The sequence below is a fragment of the Numenius arquata genome, chromosome 1 (assembly GCF_964106895.1).
Source record: "Numenius arquata chromosome 1, bNumArq3.hap1.1, whole genome shotgun sequence".
NCBI classification, from domain to species: Eukaryota; Metazoa; Chordata; class Aves; order Charadriiformes; family Scolopacidae; genus Numenius; species Numenius arquata.
Window position 1 is genome coordinate 39082034 of NC_133576.1, and position 16636 is coordinate 39098669.

Here is a 16636-nt window from a genome sequence, read left to right on the forward strand (position 1 = left end):
AACAATGAAGCTTTCAGAAACTAGCTGGAAATTAGTGTTTCCTTCTTTAGCCCAGTATTAAACAATAATATCTAACTGGATGTGCTGTTTCAGTTGGAATATGCAAGCAGGTGAAACTCAGAATACATGTTATATTGACATACCTGTCCTTTTTGTATACTTAGTCATCTGACTTGCACACACACACGTTTTAAGTACTTTTGACTTCTACTGTAGCTGCTAAGAATGATTCGATTCTGTTCCTTCTTGTTTCAACAATAAAATGCCTTACTGTGACTCAATTATATACACCCATGCAAATCCATCTATACTTTCATAAGCTAAGTGACTAAAGAATTTCACAAAATGTTTTTTAAAATAAGATCAATTTGAGAGAAATCTGAAACGGCTATTTTTAATAAGATTTTGGTCTGAAAAACAGTTAACTTTAAAACAGCAGCAATTTTTGGCTTTGGGTATTCTCTCTCTCCAGAAGACTTGAAAAATAATATGAAGGCCAAAAAATGAATGTTTAATACTCTTGTTTTCAGCCACATATTAATCTTACAGAAAGGTTGATCTAAAAAAAAAAACGAGTATCACTTTCTTTGGATATCAACCATAATTAGTGTGTATCTGCAGATTAGTTTTTCTGTTTAGGTACTGGAAATTCATTAAAGCAACCATGTCATAAACAGTATTATTCCCCCAGTGGAAAGCACCTTAATTATTTTAGCAGTGAGGTACCAGGTAGTTCCACAAAGGAGATTGGATAATCTAATTCATTTAGATGAACAAAATGGTAACCACAACAGTAGAAACAAGAAGAAACCACTCTATTTCACCAGGGTGTTAACCCAGAAGCTCCAGAATATCACTCAAGGCCTAAAGGTCTAAACATTCCACATTAGAAAACTACCAAGCATCAAGCCTTTCAAAAGCTTAGTTAGAAAGTTAGGGGGAAAGTCAGTTAGAAAAAAACAGTACTTTGCTCTTAAAGTACTATAATTAAAGGAGCAAGCAGGCAATTTTCTGGAAACCAATGGGCAACTTCTAAAACATATTTATCTTGGGAGTCTTGAAATTGCTCTGACAGAGGTCATAGAAGACATCTTCTGTTGGTAGCGACCTCGACCATCGTGAATTCAGGATACTTTCTGAGCCTCTGTTCTATCAGCAACTACAGCAAAACCAAGAAAACTGAGGCGTTAAACAATTCTTGACAATAGGGAGCAGCAATGAAATTCCCAAGTATCGGATTTGTGAAGACTGACAAAATCAACATGATGACTTTCTTATAAAATATTTGGGAGCAGAACCTTCACTGCTTACACCGGAGCTCCTCCTTTAACACTTTTATTTTTGTGGAGACACCACCTTCCATAGTAAGTTTTCCTGAAGGAGCCTCAAGAAGAGAAGTTTTGGCATAGTCACACACACTGTTGAAATGTCTATATAGGCAAAATACATACTTTAACTAGAACTTTTGTTAACTATCACCTTTGATAATCTTTCTCAGCATGTTTTACCATTTCATACTGTAACATTCACTACTATGGACATAGAAAATCACCAGATTTTCACGTAAGGGGAAACACCAAGGTAGCACTGTTATCAATTCACAACAACACTTAAGAAATTATAGCTGTACCTTGTCTTCAGATGGACAGAGATACAAATACTGGAATGTGGCAGTAATATTTTTAGAGAATCTTGGCCCAAAAACATCTTTATCCGTTCCAAACTGGTGACGAGACTGACGAACAATAGAGTCAATAACGTACAATCCAGGGACTTTATATTCCGGTTTGCACTGGAAACATAAAAATAATTTTCCATTATGCAGTGATACTAACAAGGTAATGTGCATTCACCTTAGATCCTTACACAAAATCCATACTTAGTACACTCGGGTAGAAAAAAAATGTTAATTTGTTTTGTTTTATGCAGAATTCTTTTAGTACTTTACTTTTATTCTGTTTACAGAAATAGGAAAGAAAAATATGGTTTCATATTTGGGACATAGTAAATATACCCGGAGAGCGTGAAGCTGCCTTTATCTTCTCAATCACTGCTTTTAAAGCACTTTTAGGTTGACATGTGACCACAACAACAGGTCTACTACAGTACAGTACTGCTTATTAAGCTACCTCGCACTCAATGCGCTGAACTACTTCCACCAACTCTATTCTCCAGAATTTCATTTGAAGTCCTTCTCTTTGGAGGTCTCCGAAGGACTTAAAATGAAAAGAAAAAAAAGAAAAGAGTAGCTTTCCTGTTCACTGAGAGGAACTTACTTACTTAGCTAGCATGATAGTTGGTCTTAGGAAGTATTACATTCTGGTCTGTTGTTCTACATGCCCAGGCAAGCATGAAAACAGTATTTTCTGAAAATATGTATTATCTCAGCCAGTGAAAATTAGTTTGAACTTCAGTACCTCCAGTTTCCTCCCCAGTTGCTGGGTAGAGGAAGAAGAGGGAATGTCACAATTTTTTTTTTCTCCCCTTCTTAATGTACTACAGAAAATGGAAACAAGATTATAAAGATTAAGAGATACCAAAATGTATAAAATACTAACAAAACAGAATTTTCTCCCTCAATCCTTGAATAGCAGAAGCCTTTTTGGTTATTTACTAGCATTATTAATAATACCTAGTAACAGATGCAGACAGTATCTTTGTTAGTAATTATTTCTTACCTTTTTGATAAACTTCTCTACAATCTGGACAACATGCTTGTAGAGCTGGAAAATAAATGCATAAATTAATTTATCATCTACTCAACAGCAGCGCATAATTTTAGAAGTCTTTTAGACTCTTTGTGCTTACTACCATTTAGGAAAGACTACAACCAAAATATTGTAGTCACATTCTAAAAAGAACTGTTATCAAGCTAAGTTAATCAAGCACAGAGAAAAAGATTTCAGGGGGGAGCAGACAGAAACAAGCCATTCTCTCTGTCAGAAGTGTGTCAGTGTATACACAAAAGACACACTGCTTCTAGAATATGAGTGAGAGCTTTCTGGATTTACTTTCTAAGGAAGTCCACTAATGCTTTAATATGCTACAGTGCAGTTGCATCCTGCAACATTTAAAATTTTGTTACATAGAAATCATAACACCCTAGTGGGTACAGCATTAAAAAGCAATGATGCAAAAAAATCAAGCTGGCATTATGCTACTAGTCTAAAACCAAGAGATGATATTCACCACCCACTTGTTTCTAGATAACAGTCTTAACTCCAGCTAGAATAAAACACCCATGAAGCTAAGACTGGGAAATCCAGAGATGCATTTACTTGGAAGTAAAATAATAAAACATCGTTACTGTTAGAGTTTCTTGTTTATTCTACTGTACTTTACCTTAATAGCTTTAATGGCAGCTTTTGTGATGAGAATCATTTTTGCTCGGGAAATAGGAGGTTTCATCTCCATCAGTGAAAAGAGCTAAATAGAGAAAACAAATATTAAAAATGTATTCTAAAGTTTAAGCAGTTAACCAAAAAGACAACATTTCAGGCAACTGATTGATTAATGACATCCCACACTATGTATCGCCACAATGCTGGCTGCCCTTGAAACAAAGAGACTAACAAGCAGATCTTTCTAGGCAATGTTCAAAGCTATATTCCTTGTGAACTAACCTGTACTCACTGATTTACCAAATTTTGGTAAGGCTTCTGTCAAAGTTCCATTTGTGTCTACAAATGAGTATCTGCTAACTTATGGTACAGGCACTGCTAACTTACGGTATGGGAATCTGCTGTTTTACAAAAACAATATAAAATGGAAATAACTTGATTTAAATTAGTCTGAACATCTGCTTACCAAATAGAAATATTAAAATGGCTCTACAGATAGCTAAACCGACATAATCCTATCATCTTAAAATAACGTGCATAAAAGTATAACATCTTTCATCCATCAAGGTGATGAAATCAATACTAAGTTTTCAAATTATCTTGCTATATACAGGCATTGCAAAATTCTTTAATGGAGATGTTTACCATTTTGTTTCCCATGACCATACAATATTATTATTAAAACTAACTGCACCAACTGTTTTGGAGAATCCCCTTCACTATTCTCCATACTAACATCACCCAGTGGAAAAGTTAATTCCTAAAGGACAAAGTTTTCAGAAGTTACTACATCTTTATAAGATGATGGTTTGAGGCGTTCTGTCAAACTGACTTACGGAATAATTCTGACCCCGTCTCTATAAACATAGACCAGGACCCTATTTCAAAGGCTTTTAATCAGAAGTTAAGAAGGCTATTCTGTTAAGGCCATTAAGCACAAAAAGGGACTCTGTAGCGCTAGATTTAAATACTCTTTTTTTTTTGAAGTCTGAATTCACAGAAAGCATATTCGATATTCAAAACACATAGGATACAGGTAGGATATGCAGCTCTTCAAATCTGAAAGTGTGTCTCTAAGCAAAAAAACCTCAAACTTCATTTTCACAAATAGCATCACCACGACTTACAACTCACATCTGAGGAAATTTATTACAAAACACTTTCAAAATGTCTTGAATCCAAGCATTCAGAAAAGATACCTCTCTGTCTTCCTCATAACTCTGAAAACAAGTATTAGCTTCACATTTCAGAAACTGAGAGAAACTAAAACTTGCACATAGAACCGTCAGAGCTGATGAAACATCCGTGAAGGGCTGAACACAGAAAGCTGAGAGGAGAGGGATGCATTTTCCCCAGGTCCCCAGCACCACCTGAACAGAGTGACATTATTAATGTACTCTGCTTCCTGTAAATCACTTTAAGAGAATCAAGAAATAAGAGATTTGGGGAGGTCTGTTTTTAAATAACAGTCCTACAGTAAGGCACTCATAAGCATGCATGCACACACACCAGAATATACTGAAATCCAATGCACACTTCACCACTTTTCAGACCACTCTACCTACAGTGAATTCCATATACTCCAGAAGCTGTTGTTTTAACTTCACATCGTAAAATAACCAGTTGCAAAAACTACACTGTATGCTACACTATGTTTTTATGACATACTGCGCAGACTTCTGCTCTACTAGTCATTAGATGTGGAAGCATGATCGACATTGGCTTGCCAGGACCTTCTGTCTTCTCCAACCTTCTTTCCCATCTTCCAAGCAGAAAGAGAAGATGGGACATCCCAGTACTAGTTTTTAATTCCTCCTTCTATGTCACAGCTCAAGGGTAGGTGCTCTGCTTTATCAAAGATTATTTTCTACCCATAAACTTAACTTCCTATTTAAGATGTGGCTTATTAAAGGCAGAATCATTATATTGTCATGATTTGTATAGTGCAAAAAAAGGTGGAGATCTTCAGCATTTCCTACACACAAATAATAATTTTTACCTTGAAATATTCCCCACAAATCATGGAAAAAATGGTTTGGCGTTACATAATTTGATTTTGCTCTTCACCATAAAGAAAATATAGAGCCCTTGAATACTAGCCAAAAACATAATCAATTATTTGCCACAAACCGAAATAAGAGAAAAAAATTATCTTCATTTCACAGTGTAATGGAAAGCAAGATGCTATTTTAAAAATTTATCTCTTATTTTCCTATTAATTTAAAGTTCCAAGGTACTTGTGAAGTGACTAACTTACACAGATTTACCCACTGTCTCAGTTAAGGAAAAAAAACAATGCAGAATACAAAAAAATGTGGCCAAATATTTAAAGGCAAATAAAGTGATAACAAGACTTCAAGCAATACAAAATGAAGGCCTTACATCAATAAAATACAAAGAGTAGGCAAGAAGGGGTTTACTTTCTCAATTCGATTCCTATTCCAGGAGATACAAAAGAAAAATTGTCCTGCAAGACAGTGGTAGCCAGATACCTCTTCCAACACCAACATCAAGTCAAGACCATGACTTTCCTTTACTCCATAAAAGGCAAGTTCTATTGCCAGAATGTTTGATTTTTGAAGCCATTCATGCTGTAACACATGCTTCAGCTAACATCTCTGCTTGCTGAGAAATCACAGTACGGACAAATGAAAACTGTCAGATAAAAGACAAAAGGAGTCTGTGAGTTGAGTTGTTTTACAAAAAAGTTTAATTTCAATTTTGAGTTGTATTTCTTTAGAATAAGTGCGAAGACTCTTGATGAATAAAGTCAGTGCTATTATTAAAACTCAAGAAAACCTGTTTTAAGTGGTAATGAAAGACAAAAAAAAATAATTCCCAAAACCCAACACCCACAAACAAACCGCCAGAAGGCTTGAAAAATGAGAAGGAGGAGGAAAACAGAAGCCAACATTATGACAAGCACTCCATATCCTTTCCTTTACACATGAAGAAGGAACTGGTCCTCCAGGAAAAAGGAGCCAGTCCCATCTAACAGGAACAAAGAAGCCAGTGTGAAAGCAGCACTTCGGCGTTCCTATTTCAGGAACACAACCAGAAAGAACCAGGAAACTGGGAGAACTCATAGCAGGACAGAAGATGACAATACACAAGTGGCAGCAAAAAATAAGTGTCCTAAAAGGTATCCCAAGAATATCGTTGCAACTGGGGGGAAAAAGAAAAAAGGAAGAAAAAACAAACACAAGGAGAAAGAAACTGCCAAAGGGTAGGAAAAAAGGAAATCAGCTAGACGCACTGAAGTAGCCAGGGAGGATGCAATAAAGAATATGGTAGCTTGGAGAAGTCATTAATTAAGGAACACAAGAGGCTGAAACTAAGGCTAATAAGGCAGGAATAAACAAGAGCTTTGGAAGAACAGGATTGAACAGATCACTGTAAATTGCTCCTTTGCCGTTACAGAGAGGACTCTGGGCAATAGCAACAAAAACACAGTAAAAGCAAAGAGGTCAGTACACACAGATATTTCCAGCCCAGGATGAGCTATAGCTGAAATATGCAAATTGAGATGCAAATATTTTTATATATAAATATATATGCACACATACATATATACACACATATAGGGATATGCATATATATACACGTGTGTGTGTATATATATATATATGTATTCTGCCCTCTCTTCACACATACCCCCATCACTATTTCTTGGAATAGCGCATCAAAACTTTGTTGCCTTTTTAAATTTTCATAAGATTTTAGACTACCAAATGACTACTTTAAAGCTGATTTTTATTTAATTTCCAGCATCATAGTTACATGTGTCAAACCATGTTTTAAAGATGGGTAAATCTAGAGTTTAACAACCTTACTAGTTCCTCATGGATTTTCACTGTTAGAAGGGGAAACTGCAGCAAGAGGCCTATGTACCTTACATTTGCATATGTTCAATCAGACCCAGATCTTCTTTCATATACATTTCCCAAACCAATATATGAAAAAAACACAACCCTATTTTCAGAAAGACCGTCCTTCCAGTAATAGATCTAATTTCTCAAAGGGCACCATGATCAGCTGAAGAAACAACCTAGACAGAAAAACTTACACTTTATTTAAAAAATAAATTTGATGGATGTAACAAAGGCAACATTCATTTGCAGCTTGAGAGTGTTTCCAATGTACTGCCTCACAACAGGAGCCTATCCCTGGAATGCTCTACCCTGTTAAGCTTGGCCTGCTAGATATGACTTGCTGCTTTTACCAACCATAACTGGATGTTTGGAGAAAAACAAAACAAAACAAAACAAAACCCTACCTTCCTTCCCCATATAGTGACACCGCTGGCTAAAGAAAAAAGCAAGAGTTTAGCTCTGCCTCTATTTCTACTGCCCACTGCCCCCAATCCATTCATTTGACAATGAAAATCACCTGGGGTATCCCGATCACTAGGATGGGGGAAGTACCACAGGGCTAGAGACAACAGGGGAAAAGAAATGAAGTGAAACTTTGTTTTTACATAAGAGCTAATTAATCCAAAGACTATTCAAGACTTGTACCTTTATTCAGTTTTGATAATTTCAATATATTAAGAAGAATTGTCTCCTGCTGTCTGCATGGATTCTTTCATACACAAGGAAAAACTAACATAGAAAAACTAGTAGAAAGGCTTAGCCACAGAATGTTCTCAAAATCATTAAGGCCAATGTCTAAGAAAAACTTCACAATTTCAGTTATAATAGTCTCACCTGTTGAAAGTAGTATGAAAAAACCCACACTTTTGTTTTACACAAGTTCCAGCTTAGGATGCAATTTCAATTTTAAAATTTCCAAACATTTCTGGAACGTCACTCCTTACATTTGAAAGTCTGTGTGCTGTAGCTGCACGTCTTCAAAAGCACCATGTTTTTAAAAGGAATAATTTCTTTGTTGCTCCATACCAACCCATGTACTACAGAAGTGGAGGTATTAAAAAAGCCTACTAAACTCAAGCCACAATACAATATATTGATTCAAAAGTATTTCTGCGTACTTTTCATAACAGTATGGAAGTACTGTTGGGATGAGATAAAATACCTACAAAGCCAAGAACCTCAAAGGCAGAATCACCTGTTTATTTTCAGGCTAATAAATACAATTAAATAACAAAAATGAGCCATTCATTAAACTGCAGCTGATAGCAATAACCATATTGCTAACCATATTGCCTGCTATTTAAAGAGCATGCTACTAACCACCCCCAAATTAAAATTCAAGGTACAAAAGTACTATAGCAAACATGTGGCAGGAGTGAACTAAGGCCTTTCAACTCAAACTGTAGAACCTGCTCCAGTCCATAAACTCTGGGTGAGGTGCACTAGGAGGGGTGAGAAACAGAAGAAGGAATAGGATGGTGGCCTTTAGTTTTCAGTCTGTCAAGCAACAAATTTTAAATTTCTGCCATTCTACAATTAATGCCCTTTAAGGATCTATTTTACATAAAAACCTGAGAACTACTGGGTTTTGAAGCAAAGGGGAGAATCTCTATTTTCAAATTTACCCACAGCCCTACCTTAGATTCCTAAAAAGACAGCATGTCTGGGCACTGCATGTTTTCAGAACAAGAGCGAGTTGAAATGTAGGAATACCATCAGCTTCACTTCGTTATTGAGTTCATTACAAGAAAAGCAAAACCAGAGAGATGTGTGCATGCCAGCAGAGAAGGAACAGGGGTTCAAAGAGAAAAAACACAAAACTCATAGTCAAAGAAAAAAGGCAGCTAATATGCTTTCCAAACCTGAAACTACTAGGAAAGAAGTGAGATGGTGTCATCCAGCAAGACTTAACCCACTGGCACAGAAGGAAAAAGATGAGGCTTATATCCTTCAGGGTATCTCGAGCTTGCTGTATGATCTGAAGTCTATTTATCTGTTTTAAGCATGAGATAACATGGTAGGAAGGTAAAAATACCTTTTAAGACATGAACTGACTTCCCTGGCTTTGCTACCTTGCTGAAGGTTCTTTGCCATAAAAAGGTCTCTTTGTTTACAAATAAAGAGGTATGGCTCCGTTTTATATACCTACTAAATAAAACCTATAGAAAAGAAGCCGCACAGAAGGAAGCATGATCTACTGAAAGAAACACAATGTTTGTCAGTCACATACATTTTCCTTCTCCTATCAAACTCATTCCTTTCCTCCTCAGGTCCCCATTCTTCCTTGAGCTACTAAGAAAAGGAGAAAGATAATGATGTCTACTAAACTTCTGTCGCTAAGCTATGTCTCAGAGGATCAATGCAAGTTTTAAATTCTTGACCATCAGCTGTGAAGCATACCAAGTATTAGGTGCTGCTGAAGGTAAGAAACCACCATAAAATTCATGGCTGTTAGGCTACATTCTTTGGAAAATAAAGTGAGATTTAAATTTGACCAGATATGAACCCCAGGCAATGAAGCTAAATAGTACTTCATCAGCTAAGCTATTTCTGTGGCCTAGAAAGACCATTCACAAATTCTGAATCACTGGGGAGAAACCTCTTTACAAAACATACCCATATTAAAATGGCATCATTAAAGTACACAGAATAGAATTTTGGGTTTGAAACTTATCTGCCTCTTAGGAACAATGCTGTGCTTTTAAGTCCAGCATGTCTCCTGAAAAGCTGTTCACCTCATTTCTTCTCTTACCAAGAATCTCTAATAGAATGCCACAGCTTTCAATATTCCTGGAAGCAGTTCAGTCCAGGAGCAACAGACACAGCTCTTTCAGGATCACGGCGATGATGACCCTTCAATTACCATGACACAGTCATAAAAGCAACAAAGCAACCTCCATCCCAAAAGAGGTGCATGCTACTTCTGCAATAATTTCAGTCTGGGTCTCACAGTTTAAAAAAAAGGACTAAATTCAGTCTAATACTCTAGTAGCATACTCCTATCTTTCTTTTCCTCTACCCCATCCAAATAGCATTTGAACTGCTGCTTAAGCACTCTCCCAGGACATATGGGAAGCAGCACTGACTTTAAAATACAGCCTATTCCACCTACAGAAATATGAGAATAATTTTAGGCAGCTACAACAGGTAGCAGCTTTTACTGTTTCCCAAAAGACACAAATGGTGCCAAAATGCACAAAAGACATTTATCTTTCCTCCAACCACAGATACTGGTAGTTGTGTCTGTGCTGCTTTGCTACACACCAGAAGGAATCTAACTGGGGTCCATGAGTTTCAGTAACTGCTGAAGAACCACTGTGAAGGATATCCTGCTAACCTCTATTTATAGGACCTGGGGAGGGGAAGAACAGGAGCAACAGATTGTAATAGAGCAGGCAAAACAAAGTCTTACCATTAGCATAACATAGCTATACTAGATCAAAAATACAACTGTCGAGTTCACTGGATATAGATGAATAGTAAAGAAGAAAGCTGCAGCTCTAACTTTAAAGAAACAGCCCACAAACAGCCCACCTATCCTGTTTGTGATCTAAGCATGCTTAAGTGGGATATCAATTGAATGGTACAGATTAAGTATTACCAACCTGAGACACACAATTAAGTGAATATACTGCATTACTCAATACAAATGTAAGATTACAAAATAGCAAACTTGACTTTATTCTACTTCCAGCAGCAAAACTGTGAAGAAATCTCTATTTCTAACTTTTACAACCTGTAAACTATCCCTCCAGTTTTTCAAATTAAAGAAAAGGGAACACATATTTCCCCTAAATTAAAGCACGACAAAGATTAAAACCTTTATAAACCATGGCAGATGTGTGGGTTTTTTTGGTTTTTGGTTTTTTTTATGTTTACTTGTTTTCTTAAACACGTAACAAAGTTTTGCAACATTATCAAGTTACCTCTTGTGATTTACTTACCCTGTACTATTAATTTAACACACCATATACACCTAACAGTACATGAATTCTAACTCATTCTTCCAGGATACTGTTTGAACTAATTTCCTCAGAGAAAAATATACTATACTACATAACCATCAAATCCCACCTATTCAGTTGGCAATATCTGCTCAGAGTACAACTGGTTAAAAATAAAGCAGCAAATGTGTTCGGTCAATACCAAAAAATGTGCTTGATCCTGTAGAAAAATGAGAATCTTTAAGAGGCACATTTACTGGTAAACTTGCATTCAAAATATAGGTAAAAAGAACAGGAGTAGGAATGGTCAACACATTCAAACACGATCAAATTACGCAACCCGTCTAAGTTACCACCCATTGCCAGAGCCAGACTAATTGACTTCAAGCGTTCTTGCCTAGCTTGCCACAATTGCTAAGTGCAACATGCTAGCTCAAACCTCTATATTTAAGTTTTACCTCACAATTCAGATGGGCAGCTAAGATCGCATACTTATCACAATTAGCTGACAGGCAGAAACTTGTTACTTCACTGCAACATAATCAGACATACCTTCAGAAGCCTGTAACCCAAAGGGCAGAAACTGAACTTCCAAGTAGAATTGGAACCCAAGTCAGCCAAAACTACTAATGATTTCTACTGGACTGGGTGAACACCTTCAGCCAAAACAAAGCGGTTCAAATTGCATAACTGAAAGTGTTGCTGGTGCCTTTCTCATCTTCCCTAAGCTCTTTTGTCTGAGAAGAGGATACCAACGTAATAGCTTAGAGGATGCCTAGTTTACAGCCATGATTTGAAATTGGACCTACCACCATTCAAGAAATTGTTGTAATCACCAAACCCAACCCAAAAAATCCCAAATTATCATATCACCTGAAGCAGTAACTGGCATCTCCTCCTTCACATAGACTTGCAAAGAGCTGAGAGCTGCCATCTCCACAGAAGAAGAGACAGTAAAGCCAGAAGCATACATGGGAAGTCCAACATAAAACTCATGGCTGCAGCAGTTAAAGTTGCTATTCTAAAACCACAATTCTCTGCCTACAGTGGTATTGTACAATTTGTCAGCCAGTAAGTTCAGGAATTCTTGACCTACAGGGTATTCTGTAGAAACCCTGATCTTCGCTGTTGAAGCTATTTCACTCTCAATAAAATAATTAATTATTCAGTGAACAGAGACTGGTACCTCTGTAGTCCTTACAGCGCCTATGCATTATAAGACAGTATTAAAGACAAAATGAGTTCTCACACACTCCCTAGCCTGTGCTATTCCCACCACTCTGTGAATAACATCGAGACCTTTTGTAAAAAAGCTCTTTCACTTTCTCCACTTTCACTGAGAAAGCCCAGAAATGGAACAATATCTGATTGTAAATCTTCCCCTCTTCCAAAAACTTTGAGATGTTTCACACTTTATTTTAGCACGTATTGTTTTGCATGCACAGCTTCAGGCAACACGCGCTGGAAAGCTAAGAGAACAGTTTAAGAACTGGACTTTATGTTCTTAGCTAATACCATAAACACGCCTTCTGAGAACAGGACAGCAATTACACAAACCCTGAATTTATTAACATGCTATCTTTACGCCTAAGTAGTCCTACAGAACTAGTTATACATACAAATGACTGCAGAACTGGGATTTTAGCAAACATAGTTTTCTTCCCCATAACTGACGTTCAAATGAAATCCAGTGTTTTCATACCTTTTAGCAGCCAGACATAAGAATTTCATTCTGCATTTTTCATTGTATCAAAAAACCCCATCACACTTTACTACACCTGAGAGGAAGATGTACAAAATAAAGTACATCCATGTCTAAAATGGAGATTAGTCACAAAATACCAAGAAACGCTGCCTTCGCTCTAAAGTCACACATACTTTCACCACCAGATCAGCAAAAGAAGTGGTTTTTATTGTTTGAGAAACACTGTCTGTACAATTAAGTTTTATCAGGCAGCAACATGTTGAAATGAATTAAGTGAAAGCAAACATCTGCTAGAGCTTCTGATTATATTTCGGCAGGTAAGAATATTTCTGTTATCTGTTAACATGAAAATCGAAAATGCCGCATGCACATCACTCTATTTTAACGTATTTGGGAAGGTTGTTTTGTACCCTTCCATACCACTGGTTTTAAACAGCACAGTACACCCATAACGTGGGTAAATAAATAAGAATAAAACTGTTAATAAGACGTGTATGCTACCTATTTTTCGCTTTGTACTTATATAATTTTGTTAAGGATGAGCAGATTTTCATGTGTGTGTGCGCACGACAAGCAGTTGCAGGGAGTGAACTTTACACAGCATGACTTCATCACATGAGAGTAGTCTGCCATTTTTCCTGTTTCTGTTCAGCAAACACACACAGCAACCTAACCTTCAAAACGTATTAAACATTCTGGAGTAGGTTCTGGGTTAGCTTTAACTGATTATCTGCAAGGAGAATATGCACGTTCTCTAGTCTATACAGGATATGCAAAAGTCAAATCCTCAAACTGAGGCAGGAGTGTCATCTAATCTAAGAATCGTTTTAAGTTATGTGCCAAAAACTTTATAAAGTACAGGTTAGAGTATTTTGCTGTACTTTATGCAAAAAACAATCATGGTATGGTTTGTTTCCAATTTTGATTGGTCGACTGAGAAATAAAATAAAAAAAAATCATCAGAAGACGACAGGGACCTTCCGCGTACGATGAAAGGAGATTGAACGCCCTATGCTTTCCAATCTACCTCCCATGTCCCTAGTGTAGGGGTCGATCCCTTAGTCCCATCCCCCCAGGCATGGTTTCTATACAGAGATAAGCCCCCTGGCAGTTTTCCCTCTCTCTATTCAACCTTCAGCCTATCCTATTTGCCGCCTGTTCACATGGCAGGTCCTTCCTCGCCAAACCACTGCGAGAAAATAAAAAGTGCTTCGCGCACTGAAACGCGGCTTCCCCCCTCTTTAACAACACGCACGCAGTGGGAACGCCTTGTAGCAGGGATCCCGTCCCGAACACTCTCCACTGGAGCGAGGAGGAAGCAGAGAGGGGGGCCCAAAGATCCCCTCAGCGCCCTATTCCCCTACCCCCCACACCCGGCCCGTGCGGGAACCGCGGCCGCGGCGTCGCTCGGGGAACGCTCCAGGCCGTTGCAACGGCCGCAGCGGGCCTGACCCCGCTCGCCTCCATTTTACTTACTCAGGAGGCCCCATCTCCTTCCCCCCCCCGCCACCTCGGGCGGCCCCGGGCCGAGCCAGGTCGAGTGCTGCCGGGCCCTCCCTAGTGCAGGCCTCTGGCGGGGCCACACCGGGCCCGCGCGGCCCAGAGGCGGAAGCCGAACGCGGGCTGGGGCGGAGTAGAGGAAGAAGCGATGGCGGCCACCGTGACACCCCCACCACCATCCCGCCGCCGCAGCCCCCCAGCCCGCCCCCCCCTCCCCCCTGCTCCCCGGCTCCCACCTCCTGGTTGAAGGCGTTCACGGCCTCCATGTTGGCGGCGGCTGATGCGGGCGGGCGGGCGCCCGCGCGGGGGAGGGAAGGAGGGGAGGGGAAAGGAGGAGGGGCGGCTCGGTCCCGCTCAGGAGCTGCGGGCAGACATGGCCGTTTGGCGGCGGGGCTGGCGCTCTCCCCTCTCCCTCCCTCGCTCGCTCGTTCGGTGCGGCGTCTCGCTGGCAGGGCCCCGGCACAGACCGTCTCTCCCAGCGGGATGGCGGAGCCCACGCCACGCACAGCACCCTGGGATCGCGCAGGCCTCCCGGCCCCGCGCCACCCACAGGAGGGAGGAGAGGGGGAGAGGGGGGGAGGGAGGGAAGGAGCGCGCGCGCGGCGCGGCGGGAGCACCACGTGACCCGGGGCCGGGTTAGTCCCCGGGCCCCGCCATGTCAGCGCCAGCCCCGCCCCCGGGGAGGGGAAATGGCGGGGTTAAAGCCGTCCCCGCCGTCCACCTCAGTGCTCGCTGCCCGTCTCTACCAGACGGTGGGTGGCTGGTGGGGTTTGCGTAGAGCCAGGAGGCTCCGTGGGTCGCCCCCTTGGTGGGGGGCCTCGTCCTCTAAGGGGAGGCCGCCGCTTCTGTAGGCCTGGCCTGGAGCTGGTTCTGTTCCCTGGAGGGGGAGTCGTGGGGCAGGCTGCGCGTCTGGGCCAGGGAGCCGTGAGGGGCTGGGGTGAAAGTGGTGCTGAGGTAAAAGGGGCGCCAACTTGTATGTGCACGCTTTAACTTTTTTATTTAATTTTTTAAACTTTTTTTCTTTCTTTTTCCAAGGTCCCATAATTGTGCCTTGCAGGTGGCACAGAGCGCACGCTAAATCCACTCTGAATAGAGCAAAGGACTGGCCCTGGAGCGTGTTTGGTACCTAGCCTGGCCATTTTTGTCACAGTAGAAGAAACTGCTGTTTGCTTAACCACAAAACAGAGCAAAATTGAAAGGCTGTGAAGATAGTTAATAAATGACTACATTCACACTAACGATGGGAGCTAATGTTCATGAGAAAAGAGCGTGTATGCTGCAAAGCGAACTTTCAAGGTCATAAGTGGGTTATTGGCATCTGTTAAAGAGTGCATTTGTCAAGTATGCTGTCAGGTGCTGTAGTAATGTGTTGTTCGTTACATTCAAAATGTTACTGTTTCAGCTTACAATGTCATTGTTTAGCTCTGGTCTAGTACATCAGCAAGGGAGTAAACTGGAAAGAGGAGACTCAGAATGTTACGGGAAGGGCATTTGGCTTTATTTTGTGTTCTATTATTAAATTGTGCCTGATGTTTAATTGAGTTGTTAATCAAATGCAGATGACTTTTAGGAGCCTCTTCTCTCTGTCACCAGTATACGGCTGTCCATTTAGCCCTCTTCAAAAGCAGATATTTTGAAATTCAAAGTTGACAGAGTAACAAGAACTCACATTCTACTCAGATTATGAAATGTTTAAGAAGGAGAGTTTGTGTACAGTTACATGGCTGATCTTCAGAGGAATCCTAAAAATAAATAGGTTCTAGTGGCAAATGGAAAGTTATTCCAGATGTAATGAATTTCTACAGGTTGGTCTTTTATCAGAAAAAAAAGTTCTAGCTTTCATAGCTGTGTGTTTGTTGTTTGTTTGGGTGGCGGGTTTTTGTTGGGTTTTTTTGTTTGTTTTTTTCTTTTTAAAGAAAACTGCCAAGCTAGAGAAGATCCTGTTACTGTCCAAAAATTCTCAAAAGGTAGCTTGTTCTGCCACCTCAAGGATATGGACAGCAAGGGTAGAACTGGAGTATGTGCTGAGGGATTGAAAAAAAATGCAAATTATCTCTGTCCAGTTCTTGTATCAGCTAAAATCTTTCTGAGAAGTAAGAATGATTTCTTTGAAGGCTCTTGGCTTAGGGAGAGAGAATGAGTGAGAACAGGCTTCCTGCATTGGTGATTAATTTTCAAGTTTGAAATCTAGCTGTTTTTATAATGTTGAGTACCCAACGCAATATTCCTTTCAGTATGTACTTGATAATACAGATGCAGTGCTCTCAACACACT

At 39.7% G+C, this 16636-nt stretch overlaps 1 protein-coding gene across 1 annotated transcript in view; it reads right to left on the reverse strand.

Annotated features, from left to right (window-relative positions):
- Nucleotides 1-14628, reverse strand: part of SCAF4 (SR-related CTD associated factor 4) — a 48524-nt gene extending 33896 nt beyond the window's left edge. The window contains exons 1-4 of the mRNA XM_074167765.1: nucleotides 14599-14628; nucleotides 3343-3426; nucleotides 2679-2723; nucleotides 1631-1792 (exon numbers count right to left, since the gene is read on the reverse strand). Of these exons, the coding sequence (XP_074023866.1) occupies nucleotides 1631-1792; nucleotides 2679-2723; nucleotides 3343-3426; nucleotides 14599-14628 (321 nt within the window). The remainder of the gene's footprint in view (nucleotides 1-1630; nucleotides 1793-2678; nucleotides 2724-3342; nucleotides 3427-14598) is intronic.
- Nucleotides 14629-16636: the final 2008 nt, after the last annotated feature.